This window comes from Astatotilapia calliptera, chromosome 3, assembly GCF_964374335.1.
Source record: "Astatotilapia calliptera chromosome 3, fAstCal68.1, whole genome shotgun sequence".
Classification (NCBI taxonomy): Eukaryota; Metazoa; Chordata; class Actinopteri; order Cichliformes; family Cichlidae; genus Astatotilapia; species Astatotilapia calliptera.
The window spans coordinates 78,447,231-78,461,577 of NC_137424.1; the positions used below are offsets into that span (position 1 = coordinate 78,447,231).

Below are 14,347 nucleotides of genomic sequence, written 5' to 3' on the forward strand. Positions count from 1 at the left end.
TAACACAAAATCATACATAAAGTGGCATGCATTAAAAGAGGGCATTTGTAGAAGGGTTTAACAACACACAGTGTGGTTGCCGATGGTAACCTGCAAGCATTTGGGGTTTAGCTGTGCCTGACTATGACAGAGTTTTTCATTTAGATGTTTCTGAAACAAAATTTGGAGTGAACGGAGTTTTGTTTCAGAAAAAAGGGGGGAAGGTACATGAAAGGATACATAAAAACAGAAAATGTATTAACCCGACTAACACACACACACACACACACACGTAATGAAGATCAAACACAATTTTAAGTAGGTAATACTGTTACCATCATCCTGTCTGGTTTATTGAGTGGGTTGAGAACTGATACATAAATGACTGAATTAGTATTATTTTGGGGAACATGATAGCAGGGGTGAACAGAATCCTGCAGCCAGAGTTTAAATGAGTGAAACTAAATGAGTGAAACTAGCAGATTTTTTGTTTTCGTTTCGTTTTGTTTTTGTTTCTGAAGTATGGGGAAGGTTTTACCATGGCACCAAGTTTTAGATTTGGTGTTTTCTCACCTATAAGAGAAAGAATATTCTGTGACAAGTCTTAAGACGGGGCTTCTGTATTTTTTATTTACTTTTGTTTTTCAGTTTTATTTGTTATTTTTCATTTTATTTTTATTTTTTTGAACAGTGCACTGATTTTTGTTTGTGAATTTCTTTTCTTTATTCTTTTTTTTTCTTTGCCTGTCCCGTTTGGCTCTTTTGCATCAGAATTATTGTCTAAAGGCAAAGAAAGATGCCCAACGGATTTACTTTACCAAATTGACCATCCCAGCCTTGCCGTAATGGTCCATTTGATTGACCTTTTATTGTTTATTTTATTTTCACTTGCTGAATACGGGACAGACTTGACTGGAGGAAAGAAGGGGAGAAAGAAAGAGAAACAGCTGAGAAGAGGGACGGGGGAGAAGGGCAAAAAACAAAAATCAACAGAATGGGCAAAAAAAAAAAAAGAAAAAGAAAATGCATCTATCGATCACCTGGATCACCTGTTGAGAAAGAAAAAAGAAAACAAGCAGAAGAGAACAAGAGTAATAGAATAAACAACATCACAATGATATATGGGAATATGACAGTAAATACTAAACATTAAACATTATTGTGCAGCACATAAGATCAACAGAACACAGTGTGCTTTGAGGTAGGAGCCAAAAAGGGTGTAGTTTGTGGGTGTGATCACCCGTGTGTACACCTGTGAGCATGGACGCGCTTGTTTTTTTAAAAGGTTCCTTCATGTAATGATCTGCTAGAGGGTGTGGGGGGGCCACAGCCCCGTCCTCCAGGGCATGAAGCAGGTATGGAGGAGATCAAAACTCCAGACATCCAGAGGCCCCCAGAACACAAGAGACCAAGGAAGACCAACAGAGGGGCAGCTGCGCCACTGTCCCAGAAAGAGCTGAGGAGAGTCCCAGATGAGGGCTCATTCAGCAGCCGCGGAGCAGAAGCCAGGGGGAGTTGCAGTGACGCGCCCGTGAGCTCCGCCGGCAGCCAGCTGCGCCTGAGTGACCGAGCCCCAGGCCGAGAGGCCGGGGGCACCCCACATCCGAAGTGGCCCGAGCGAGCCCCAGGATCCAGGCCCCGATAAGCGGTCGCCAAGGAGTGAGCCGGTGTGTACCTGGACGCCCATCCCCAGACACAAAGAACCACCAACGCACCGATGTCTGAGGGAGTCCGCCACTGGCAGGGGAAGTGGCGGTGGGGGTAGATAGGCCTCCAAACCTTGGAGGGCCTGAGATGTCCCCAGAGAGGTGGCGCCTGACACCCAACCTGACATATAGACACAGACATACAGGCACACACAGATACAAACATCCATTCCCACCCTCATGCTCTCATTTTTCTTTTCTTTAAGCAGATCTGCACGTCAGGAATTAAAAGCGCTACACGTCGTCGAGAAAATTGTTGCAAGTGAGTTTCTCCACGTTAAAATGGGCTCTGGAGAAAGCCACTTATTTGGGACAATTAGAAAATGAGAGTCCCTGCCTAAGAAGGATTCAGCGAGGTAATTCTTTTTGAAATGACGTCATTTTGCTGATAGTGGAGATCAAATGCGACGATAGTTTCCACTATCAGCAAAGAAAGAAAGAAACCAGGTCTACATTTAAAAAAAGAACTTTATAAGATAGACCTTCTGAGTATCACTACAAAGATTACCCACAGTGGTCCTCATACCAGTTTGATATCAGCAAACACCGAGAGCATACACTGATATGACACCACATGCTGTCATTGCAAACACTGATAACAGCATAAATCGAATTAAATCAAGACTTGATAAGACCATTTGAGTATCACTCGAAATTATATAAACAGTCGTCTCCATACCACAGTTTGCTATCAGTAAACACCGACAGCATTCACTGATAGCATACCACAACCATGTTATCAGTGTATAAATGGATAGTTTAGCATATATTAGCACAGGTATCAATAAAGGACTACCGTATTAAACACTTTTACTAACCGCAGGCAGACGGACAGGCGCTCTGCAGGTGGGATTGAGCGCCTGTAATTGGTGTCTAGGCGGGCGATGCTGGGACCAACGCGGGACAGCAGGTCCTCAAACTGGCCGGGGGAAAGACGATGGTACAGATGAAAAGGGGCGGCATCCAGACCCAGCTCCTGGAGCAAGTGGTGAAACTCACCAAACTGCTCACACTTGTGGAGGACCTGATGGACAGGTACGGTGAGGACATCCTTTACGCCGCTGCTCTGCTCTCCACAGTAAAAAGAGAAGGGAGACTCTCGACAGCTGCCATCTTGCAAACTTACTGACTGGCACTACTTCCTCCCACATTTCCGCTTCACACACATGAAAATTGCATATTTTGAAGTGCGAAGAGTTCGCTTTGGATGCGCTTCAAGGTGCGAATGTGCACGCGACCAGCTAGGGGCATCTGGTGCTTTTTGTGTGAACGCACCGTAAAGAAAGCACAGCAAGATGATCCAGTCACTGGCAGGGTGTGAGAATATGTTATGACAGGACAATGGCCTCCTCGGACAGGAAGAGACAGGGGTGATGACAGTTCAGTCCTAAGCCGGGAAAAGAGTAAGCTGTACCTTGACAAAGACGACATCCTGTACAGGAAATCAGCTGTTAGAGTTTGTATTGTTGATTGTCATTTATGCTTAGAAATATTTAACCATAGATGCTTAGAGGTGTATAATCAATTGTGTAGTGATAAGTTGTGTGATCTTTAACAGGCTACAGAGGCTTGGTGTGTATTCCACACTAGAATGCACACCTACATCCTGGGAGCATGGGAAAGTTCGTACCTTGTCTTAATTGTTTTATGGTAGGATTAACGTAGCTACGTCTGTTCTAGTCTAAGTGCTTTTTGTTTATAAATGAACTACTGGACTTCCTCACCGGGGGGGGGGGGGGGGGGGGGGGGGGTGTCTAGTCTACCCTCTTCCTGACCAAGGATGTTTGCTTGTGTGCTTTTATGACCCTTTGATCAGCAGTACCACACACACACACATCCACCACACACACACATCCACCACACACACACGCACCCACCACATACGCACAAACACACACAGGCAAGGTACTCTTTGTTTGTATGTAGACGTCATATGTTAATGAACCTATGCATATTCATGTAACCTCAATAAAAGGGCAGTGGTATGGGAGAACGGACGAGAGCAACTAGGGTTAAGCGAAGGAACGGCGCTTTGTCTGGTCTCTCCCGTGCACGAGTAACATGAAGAACTTTGCCTACTTGTGTCTTGCTTTGCAGTGTAATTATATTGTCTTCAACGTTCCAGCGGATGGGTTCAAGCTACAAACCTATCATCAGCTGCTCGAGCTCAGCTAGTGTTACCCACAAAATTACATCAGCATGTTTATAAGGAGCTCCATGAGGAAATGGGACATCACTAAGTGGAGCAGACACTCAGCGTGATCCGTGATCGTTTCTATTGGCCATAAATGCAACGAACATGCGACCAAGTTGCTTGAAATGGAAACGTCCAGGCAAACCAACCAGAGCACCGTTGGTCAACATTGTCACCACGTACCCTTTTGAGATGGTCTCAATAGACTTTTGGCATCTGGAGAGTTGTAAAGGAGGATATGAGTACATTCTAGTCGTATGGATCATTTCACCCGGTTTGCACAGGCATACGCATGCACCATCAAGTCGGCAAGAACAACAACAGAAAAGATCTTTGGAGATTTTGTGCTCAAAATTGGATTCCCTGCCCAGTTACATCATGATCAGGGAAAGAAGTTTGAGAACCAGCTGTTTGCCACAATGGAAAGGTACTGTGGCATCCAAGGTTCACACACAACACCTTACCATGCAGTGGGAAATGGTCAGGTGGAGAGGTTTAATTGGACACTTGATGTCGGATGTTAAGGAGCCTGGCAGAGGAAGCCAAAGTGGACTGGAAAAACTCCTTAAGCAAAGGTGCATGCATATAACTGTACACACAGGGAAGCAACAGGATATGCCCCGTATTATCTTCTCTATCACAGAAACCCCCACCTACCAGTGGACATCATGTTTCGCCTGGCTCCAGGTGACCAGAGTACTTTGCACAGTGATTATGACCTTTAGTGGAGAAGTGGGATGCAAGAAGCATACAGATTGGCATCAGAAACAGCTCAGAAAGAGAGGAACAGAGCAAAAAGGCAGTATGCTCGGAATGCTCATGGAGTAGAACTGCAACCGGGATGTCGAGTGTTAGTACGGAACTTCAGAGACCAGGGTGAACCCAAGAAGCACAGGTCTTACTGGGAGCAGCGAGTACATGTTGTCTTAGAAAGAAAGCACAAGGATAGCCCTGTCTATGCAGTACAGCCAGAAAGAGGACCAGGGAAAGTGAGAGTTCTGTACAGGAACCTCTTATTGCCCAGTGACTTTCTGGCCGTTCAGGAGGAGAAGCTGGAGAAAAACAAGAGTGGGGAGGAGGATGTCAAACAACAAAGGTAAGGAAAGACCCAAGAAAAGCAGCAGGGGAGTGACCACCATAGCAGTCATAGGATGAGGGTGAATTATCACCACACAATCTGCAGAATCACCCACCCAGGTCAGAAGCCAGCTAAGGACAGAGGCAGAGGACTTCCAGTCAGAAGAAGCTAACAGAGAACTGTCAATTAGTGATGTCAGCAGCGAGTGCCTAGACCAGGGTGAGAAAGGTGAAGTGGAGTCAAGTGCAGAGAAGGAGGATGCCCTAGAGGACGGTGAAGTGAGCTGTCTGGGGAGGAGAATAGAAGAAGTATTTGCATTCTACTTTGCAGTTGAAAATGAGCAAGTAAAGAGAACGATTCTGAACTCATGCACGCCTGGAAGTGTCATTTGTCCAAGTGTGCAACATGTATCAGCAAGCTCTTTCTTTTAGTCACTGTCCAGAGCTCAAGGCTGTGAGGAACATAGACTGGATGATGAATCGGCAGCTTTACTTTAATGAAATAATAAAGCAAAAGAAACAGGTCTTTCAGAATAACTTGGTTTCTATTTTAGAAATTGCCATATTTTAAAGTTGAATTAAAACAATATCTGTCCAAAAACCCAACTAAACCCGTCGTTGTATTTACGTGTTTACGAGTTTTAAAGAAAACTTAAAAGCAATAATATTTAATTAATCTCAAGTGCAGTCAAAGTCAAATACAACAAGGTGCACATGTGACCTAAACTAAGGCACAAAACATGAAGCTTTACTCTGTAAATGTAAAGTAGCTCTTACTGTTACTTCTGTCTTGAACAGAAGCATCTCTCGACTCTCACAGGGCACAAATCATTACATTTGTATTTTGTACAATGCATTAATTTAAATCATCACACACACACACACACACACACACACACACACACACACACACACACACACACCACTCAGTGGGATTATGTGCCTTAAAACTGTGGTGTGAGTACAGATTAATTTGCATTCGGTTTCTTACCATTGATGAGGAGCAGGATCATCCAAAACATCTTCATCCTCCTGTAAAAAACTCCAAAACATAAAGTCCTTTAAATCTGCTTCTGACTGAACACAGAAACAAACACTCTTCAGCTGTAAGCACACAAAGAAAAGTTCACTTTTGTTTTTAAGAGGAAGTCAGCCATGTGACATGAAACTGTCCACTGTGACAAATCCTCTTTACAGCCCACAACTTCCACCTCAGTGCTGACACAAGGCTCATCAGCAGACTGACATGTATTAAATGTCATTTGAATAAAGAACCTTAAAAAAGTGTTGCCATGATTATAATGTGTAAGTTTAATAACTTAAAGCGTCAGCATGTCTCTATGTTTGGGATAAGAAACTGTTATCTCTATAAGTGTGGGACACACTTAAATCATCATCAGTGTCCTCGCTGATAACACAGAGTAGACTGTGTTTAATAAAATATTAGTGCAGTTTTGCAATTTAAGCTGGAGTATTTGAAAAAACACTGATGGGCTATTTTGCACCACGTTTTCAGAATAGAAAAAACATGTGGTGGTCCTGGCAGATCGGAGTTTGTGTTCCTTCTTTTCTTCTTTGGTCAGAGACTGCTGCTAATGCTGCTTTTTGTCATCAGCTCATTCACTCAGTAGAATTTAAAGACTAACAGGCACCTCCACTCTCTAACAGACTGTTGCCCTGTCAGTGGTGGTAATTGCCATCCAGTGTTTTCCTCTCTGCTCGTTCCTCAGGAATTTCCTCACCTGTTTTCTTTTGTGTTCTGACAGCTGGAAATACGTTCATGTGGCAGAACTCATGGTGAGTCCTGCAAATCCTGCTCACCTGAGTCTTTGAGCTGGTTTGAGCTTCTGCTGAAGAGAGAAAGCCTACCTGTGACTCACCTGTCTGCCCACTCTCCACAGCTCTTCTCTCCACTCTGTCTGGCTACTCCTATCCTGGCTGCTTCCTGCAGCCTGTTAAAGAAAACCAACCAAATATGCATCAATCCAAGACTCCAAACCACCTCAGACAGTTACAGATATCATTCCCTCAGCCACCTCTAACAAGTCCTCTCCTCTCAAACAGAAATCCCTGTGATGTTCCTGTAAAGAGTCAATTTATCTGCTGTTGGCCTTTTCAGAAGCTCCAGATCTGTGAATTCTAACTAAGTACGGGAGTGTGCTGCTGACCTTTGACCTGGAGTTGTATTTCTGAGTCTTTGTTCATTTCCAAATGCAGTAATGGTGCAGGTGTAGGTGCCGCTGTCAGAGATGATGGGGTTCCTCGGAGTGAGGCTGAAGTCTCCGGTCTTCAGAGAGTCCGTCTTCATGGATGTTCTTCTCCTGTAACGCTGGTTTTGGTCTCTCAGTTCATCTCCTGCCAGGTTACACTCGTGGACGATTGGAGGACTGAGCTCAAGGTGGCTCCACACCAAAGTGAGACGTGCAGATACAGAAGAGTCCTGACAGGTCAGCAGGACAGACTCCACCCCCTCATACACCTCCAGAGCCGAGGCATGCTGGGAAAGTGAGGACACAGAGACAGAAACATGAATCAGCTGTGTGTGAGTATAAACCTGAACTCTGCATCCGTTCACTCAGAGACCTTTAGATATAAAACATCAACTGCATACTGTCCTTAATTCAAAGTGAAACCTTCTGTTCTTAAACTTAGACGTGATATCTTAGACCTGAAAACCTGCACAGCCAAGTTCCATTGTTCAAAATGATTTACTGATTTAGATTTCTCAGAGAAGAAGCTCTCATGGCTTCATGTGTGACATAAATCCAAATCAGATCACAGCATCCAGAGATCACTGAAGTCTGAAACCAGGACAAAGACCACAAATAAAAGAAGATCCTCCTTCTGAAGCTGGTTTGCTAAATTTAAATCCATGGTTTGGGGTTAAATGGTGTTTCTGCTGAGACAGATGCAGACAGAGGGGTGATGGGAGCCGTGTTTCTCAGTCAGCCATGAAAGTCAGTTATCAGATTTACCCCCAGTGATCAGGACGTCTTCTTTAGTATGGCGACAGCCTGAAAAACAAGGCACCAGAAAACAGTGATTAGCACTGACCACGTGTTTGTGCAGCAGTGTGCTTGACAGCAAGGAGCCGTGACCGTCACACAAACTGTGCTATCAGCTGAAGGTTCACAGTGTGAGATGTTCAAATACGTGATAAACAGGATAAAGTGTAACACGATCCAGCTACAGTCTCACAGCCTCCCTCTGCCTCGTGTTTGTGCTAGCACAGCTTCTGTTTAGAGGCTTAGAGGTGAAAGGTCAGAGAGCGAGCTGCTGCTAATGTTAAAGCTCCCAGTTTCAGCATCGCTGCAAACAAGTTATTATAGAAGGATCACCTTCAATCTGCAGCACAAAGATGCTAATCAGCTGAGACTGTGTGAAGCTTGCAGGGAGATGTGTGTGAAACCCACCAGAGTGTGGACCCTCAGTCTGACACAGCAGAGTCACAGCAGGCCTACTGTCAGCAGCAGTGTTTGTGCCACTGTGACACGTTTGATGCGTAACATTCACTTGTAAATAAACGGGACTTCTCACAATTGCAGTTCACACCTTTGTGACTTTTTCTGCAGCACATACATTGTTAGGGTGTGGTGTTCACACCATAAATAAAGCCTCATCCACAGTGTGATGTGTGGACAGCACGTCTTTGCTCAGACTCATATTATGAATTTGTTCACATGCAGGGTTTATGTCGTGTGAGCAATGGCCTCATGTTGATTTACTTATAGAAACATAATAAATAAATGTCATAAATAAAAGAAATACTTTACCATTTCCTAGATGGCAGCAGTATGAACCCCAGTGAGTGGGGTTAGCAGCAATACGAATCAAGTCAGATCCTACTGGACCTCCTGTAGTCTACTATGACCTTCATCCACTTTAACCCCACAAATTTGTGACAAAGATGTTGTTATGATCTCTCTCTCCAGCTGTGTGTCCTCCCAGTTAGTTTGGTTTGGAGTTCCTCACAGTTTAGATTTTTGTATGTTGTAACTTAGCAATATTTTTGTAACTTAGTTTCGCCGTTTGGTTCCTCAGTCTTACCTGATTCACACATATGGCAGAAACAGGAAATGTGTTTGCAAAGCTGTTGCTATCTGCACGAATTCTACTTGGTATAATACAAAAAAGGACGTCACAGAGAAATCAGGGTTTATTGTGCTTTTGTTCTCTTTGCTGTTTTTCTTGTGTCCTTTTTGGATTTTCGATAGTCTGCTGCACACAGGTGAGTAGGTAAGCAGGGCCTTGTCACCTGTCTTCTTTTTACTCCTCCTGGCATCACCAAATGCCCACCTAAGCCATGATAGTGTTGATGTGTGTTAGAATTTGGGGTCCATCAAAATCAGCATCTTGGTTTTGTGTCTTTTTGAGGGTTAGACAAACAATTAGACTTGGGGCCAGATGTACTAAACTGCTCAATCTATGTCTCACGTATTGTCAAAGCTCATGCAGCTGAATTTGTGTAGGTTCACCAGTAAAACGGGTGTTAGACAGCTCATGCGATCACATTGAAAACAGTGTGTGCTGTTCATGGTCCTAAAATTGTTTGATCAGCATCTATCAGAAACTTCAAAGCAAATGAAAACATCAAAATGAAAAAGGAGCTGCGATGTCTTGTGCCTGTCAAGTCAAGTCTTGATCATTTTCAGGATAAAATCCGAAGTTGGTGTTGTCATCTCTTTATTTTTGTGCATACACTTCCAGTTTGTTTGATTTTTGTTTTTTGTATATTTACTTTTGGCTAAACCGTTGCTTTTATTGCTATGGTTAAAATATCATTGTTTTCTGTCCACAGCCATGTCATTTGTCTTTGAAGATGATTTCTTTCGGAACAATTATTCCTATGATTACAACGAATCGAGAGAATCATTCTCTCCAGATCCAGATACCTTAGAATGTGGATATGAACCTTTGGAACCTACAGCAGTTGTGATCCTGTGCGTCATCTTCACAGTCATCTCTGTATTGGCCATATTCGGAAACCTGCTGGTAGGATGGGTGATCAGAACCAGCCAAGAAATTTTGGCTCCATCAGATGTGTACCTGTTCCAACTGACCATAGCAGATGGACTGCTGGCTTTAACGCTTCAGTTCTGTGTTGCAGCACTAACTCGAGGATGGCTCTTAGGAGACTTCCTTTGCCAACTCCTCCACATCGTCATGGATGCGAACTTCTACACCAGCATCATCTTCCTCACCTGCATTAGCATCGATCGTTACCTTGTGATTGTGCGCGCCAGGGAGACACTGAAGAGTCACCAAAAGATGTGCAGCAGGATCCTCTGCACAGTGGTGTGGGTTCTCGGTTGTGCCCTTGCTCTGCCTACTCTTTTCTTTCGCTTTGACATCTCTACCGCATGGAGGCTCACGATTCAGGGGTTCATTCGTGTTTTTGGCTTTTTGGTCCCTGCGATTGTCATGCTCTCCTGCTACAGCATCACTGTTTCACGGCTGCTGCTCACTCACGGTTTCCAGAAGCACCGAGCCATGCGGGTGATCGTAACCATCGTGGTTGTGTTTCTGCTCCTCTGGACACCATACCAGATAACCATGGTGATAGACATACTGCTGAGGGCTGATTTGGTACAGCATGACTGTGATACGAGGAGGTCGTTAAACACAGCCTTGGTTGCAACCCACTGCCTGGCTCTGCTGCACAGCTGCATCAACCCATTCCTCTATGTCGCTGCAGAAAAAAAGCTCAGGAAGAAGATGAAGCTGCTTTTTTAGAGAAAAGACAGACGGGCAAGTATGTGACGCTCAAAATTCAGGAGGTCAACATGTCAGTAGATTGATCTGAAGGTCATAGTGATAATAATGCTATTTAAACTATGTTTCTTACTGCCGTTGTTTGTACTGATGACAAATAGCAAATATTGGGAATGATTATATAAAGTCTCTAAATATTTCACACTTGACCTCTGACCTCACGTTTACATTTCACATCAGTCTTTCTTTCAAGTTGACCCCAAAATCTGTTATTTTTACACATACTTTAAATTTTAAAGTATGTGTAAAAAGAAGAAAGACAACGAAATGGACATACACAAAATACAACGCTATCCCCTTAAAAGTAAATGTTGCCCAGGGACTGAGCTGCCTTGGCTTAAGTTTGGGCTCCCTGAGTGCTTCTTGCTTATTACTGTCATCATCACTAGTTGTAGTTGTACAAACTATCCAGCAGATGGCAATGAACACCAAGAAGTTGTATAGACAAATACAAATAAAAATTTAAGTGTTTATCATGCAGAATTTTCAGAAACAAACAAGTCATTCGCACACGCAGTCAACTTCCCGATAAACTTTGTTACTAGCCATTGGCTATGTTGAACCCGGCAGAGTCCCAAATGATCATTATTTGAACTTAAAGACTTGACACCTGCCCTAAATGTGTTTTCAGGCAGAGGATGAACAGAGGTACTGCATAAAGGGTCACTGTGTGATAAATCATCACACCAAGTCAATTTACTTAAATGCAGAGCTGATAATGAGCACAGCAAAGTGTACTTAAATAATTTTGTGAGTTTAATTCTTCATTGACTTTAGTTTTGTTTGTTTTTCCGATTCAATGCACACTGTTAGAAAATACTTGTAACAGGCTCTGCAGGCATTTGCTGTCAATTTTAAAGTGACGTTGATAAAATGTTGTATTAATAATTTTGATGTGTGTTTTGTCTGTTTTGTTTTTGGTATATTAATTAAAGGTTCATTTAATTAACATGTTATAGAGCAAGTTATTACATATTAAATCTAAAACCGTACCCAGACGTAGAAAATGGTGTCAGTAGAGAAAGTAGTTCTAGGAAGTAAGTGCATCGCTTTTGTTTATATGCCATGTATGTGCTTAGAGTAGAGAAGTGAAGCGGACATGAAATGTGGGCGTTAAATCATCGTTGTGTCTTTGATTTTCTTTGTTCTTTTCTTTCTGAGTAATCCAGATCAGTCTTTAGATCTGTTATATTTTGCCATTTTGATTTTGCAACTGTTTATTTGTGTATAACCTCTGTCTTTGTGTGTAATAAAAATGAAGTAGGTCTATTGAAAGAACTGGTATCGTTTCTGTTTCTGTGAATTCTGATATTTCTGCATTGACTGGTCTGTACATGAGCTCCAAGTCAACAGTACATCCATGCTGTCGTGACCAAATGGCCCCAAAGTCACGTCTGTATTTGTGGTTTTATGGTCTTTATGGTAATCTTAAAGGTAGTCTGAAAAAATGCATCTAAGAAAGCTTTTAAATTATTTAGACACCTTTGCTCTGAGTCATTTTACGAGTACAGCATGAATGCAAACAATATATTCAATAAAAGTATGGGTTTAATGTACATGTACAAGCCACATGTTCAAGATCCACAAAGTTTATTTTCCAGAGCAATGTCATGGAATCCTTTTTATTCAGGAAAGTGATCATGATTTTTTATTTTACTTTCCCCCCCAGCAAATCACCGGGCTTCGGTGTGCCTATTTGCTGCTGCTGGGTCTTATGTAGTTACAATGAATTAAATGAATAATAAATTAAATTTTATGTTCTTTATAGAATTTAATGTAATGTCTCTGGCTGGAGTAGCCAGCACTCATAGAGATCATTAAACACCCATTTTTAACTAGCCTGAAGGAGAACTCAAGGCTTAACACTGATAATAACTGATAGCTGCCCTGATTTCGGTTATCGCTATATGAGGTTTTAGGTTTTGTCGAGCCAACTACCTCAAAGGAAGCTGGGCTGTGTTGAACTTCCTTCACAGTAGAAATATAACATAGAAAATAATGCAGCTTCCAAATTTTGGGGGACGTCCATAAAAATTCACATCTAATGTAAACACAGAAATAGTAAAACATGAGCAACGATTAAGGATCAAAGTTGAAAGGAATTAAACATCATGTTATGTTGATTATGTTGAGATTGGCTGTTATGGATGTAATGCAATGAGGTGTTATTACTGACAGCTTGTTGATGCTGATTCATCTGTCAAAGTATTATTGTATAGTTTGTGTTGTTTATGTTGTTATTAATGTCCATATAGAACATGTATAATGTCTATATGTAAATTGTAATAGTAATTCATATTTTTATACTTGCGCTTGTTTCATATCCTCTTCTGGTTGAGGATTACAATGACACCCTCTCTCGTCTCCAATTGGACCTTATTGCTGAGATGGTATTTAAACCGCCTTTAAGATAAAGTAGTACCATAATAATTGTAACAATCAGTTTCTTTTGTCCCAGGACAGTCTGCTTATAACTCAATCACTTTATTTTCATATTTTTAAGAACTAAATGATTACATTTGACTCCTAAACTAAAACTGTGCTCGCAAGGCAAACACATATCCAGTCATTAGTTTTGTTTTTTATTAAACCCAAATACATAAGTGGATCAAGTATAGCGCTGCTGCTATTAGTTGAAGAAAAACATTTCATTACTTCTGGAAAACTGAGTTGTTTCCAAACCGTTCTGTTGCTGACTGACCAGGAAAAGTGGTGCTGAGAAGTGGCAAAAAGCAGGACTGATATATTGTTGTTTGACCCATGGAGAGTATAAAACACAGACATAGTCACAGTAATATCTCCCACTGGATTGGGACTCCACATTTTAAACTCTGAATTGTGGCGTTTTGGTCATCACTGTGTCATGTGGTATTTCTTGAAGCCATAAGTTGCCTTATATCGATGAAAGGCTCGAGATGAAAGCAGAAAGCTCTATTCATAAACTGTATCAGTGAAACATACAGAGACACATATATATTTGTTTTAAGTAATCGTCTAAATACTAGAATTTCAGTCCTGAGATGGTCTGTAAAACACAGATATTAGTAACATTAGCTTGATGAATTCAGGGTTTGTTTGGTATCCTGGATGTTCAGGTTTTTTAGTGATGATTTACAGAAGAAAAGTTGCATTTCCAGTAAACTATCAAGGGTCACGTGGGATGGGTGGGTGATCAAAAGTTACATAATATGAAAGGTCTAATTTTTATCAACAGTTTGATGCCACCCCTCATCTTGTAGTGATGATTTTTTCTGGGTAAAAAGAAAACAAAAAATGTGTTAAAACAATCTAATCAGTGGCTGAAATTACTGATGAGACAGAGGGTTCCAGATAGCTATTTTCACCTTTTTTCTAAGAAAAACACTGCAATTCTTAAAGCATCGCTGTAAATACAACTATTTATTGCCCACCAGTACAATAACACACACAGAAAGCTCTCGTGTTCATCAGCTTTTCACAGTCATTTCTGTAAATATTTGAATATTTGTGAATATTTGACAATGTTTGTAGTCTGGCCTCTCTACGCCACTGCAATGGATTTTAAAAAACAATCAAGTTTGTGATTCCAAGTGCATCTTTTATGTAAGGGGTTTAACTTAACTATTGCATTAACTCAGTG

General features: G+C 41.8%; 3 protein-coding genes across 3 annotated transcripts in view; 1 reads left to right on the top strand and 2 right to left on the bottom strand.

The window, feature by feature from the left end:
• The window catches only part of LOC145421780 (butyrophilin-like protein 2), a gene marked incomplete at its 3' end in the record, with an annotated part of 133,086 nt that extends 127,018 nt beyond the window's left edge, over positions 1–6,068 (bottom strand). Inside the window, exon 1 of the mRNA XM_080292564.1 lies at positions 5,948–6,068. Coding sequence (XP_080148690.1) covers positions 5,948–5,984 — 37 coding nt within the window. The remainder of the gene's footprint in view (positions 1–5,947) is intronic.
• LOC145425893 (butyrophilin-like protein 2) overlaps positions 1–14,347 on the bottom strand; it is a 197,320-nt gene that overhangs the window by 139,961 nt on the left and 43,012 nt on the right. The gene's annotated exons all lie outside the window — the stretch shown is intronic.
• LOC113011643 (C-X-C chemokine receptor type 2-like) lies at positions 9,654–10,827 on the top strand. The gene has a single exon (XM_080294454.1). The coding sequence runs from the start codon at positions 9,757–9,759 to the stop codon at positions 10,687–10,689; it is 933 nt and encodes a 310-aa protein (XP_080150580.1). The 5' UTR covers positions 9,654–9,756; the 3' UTR covers positions 10,690–10,827.

What these genes read in the sequence shown, in the direction of transcription:
- LOC113011643 (XM_080294454.1), top strand. Translation starts at nt 9,757, where the DNA reads ATGTCATTTGTCTTTGAAGATGATTTCTTTCGGAACAATTATTCCTAT.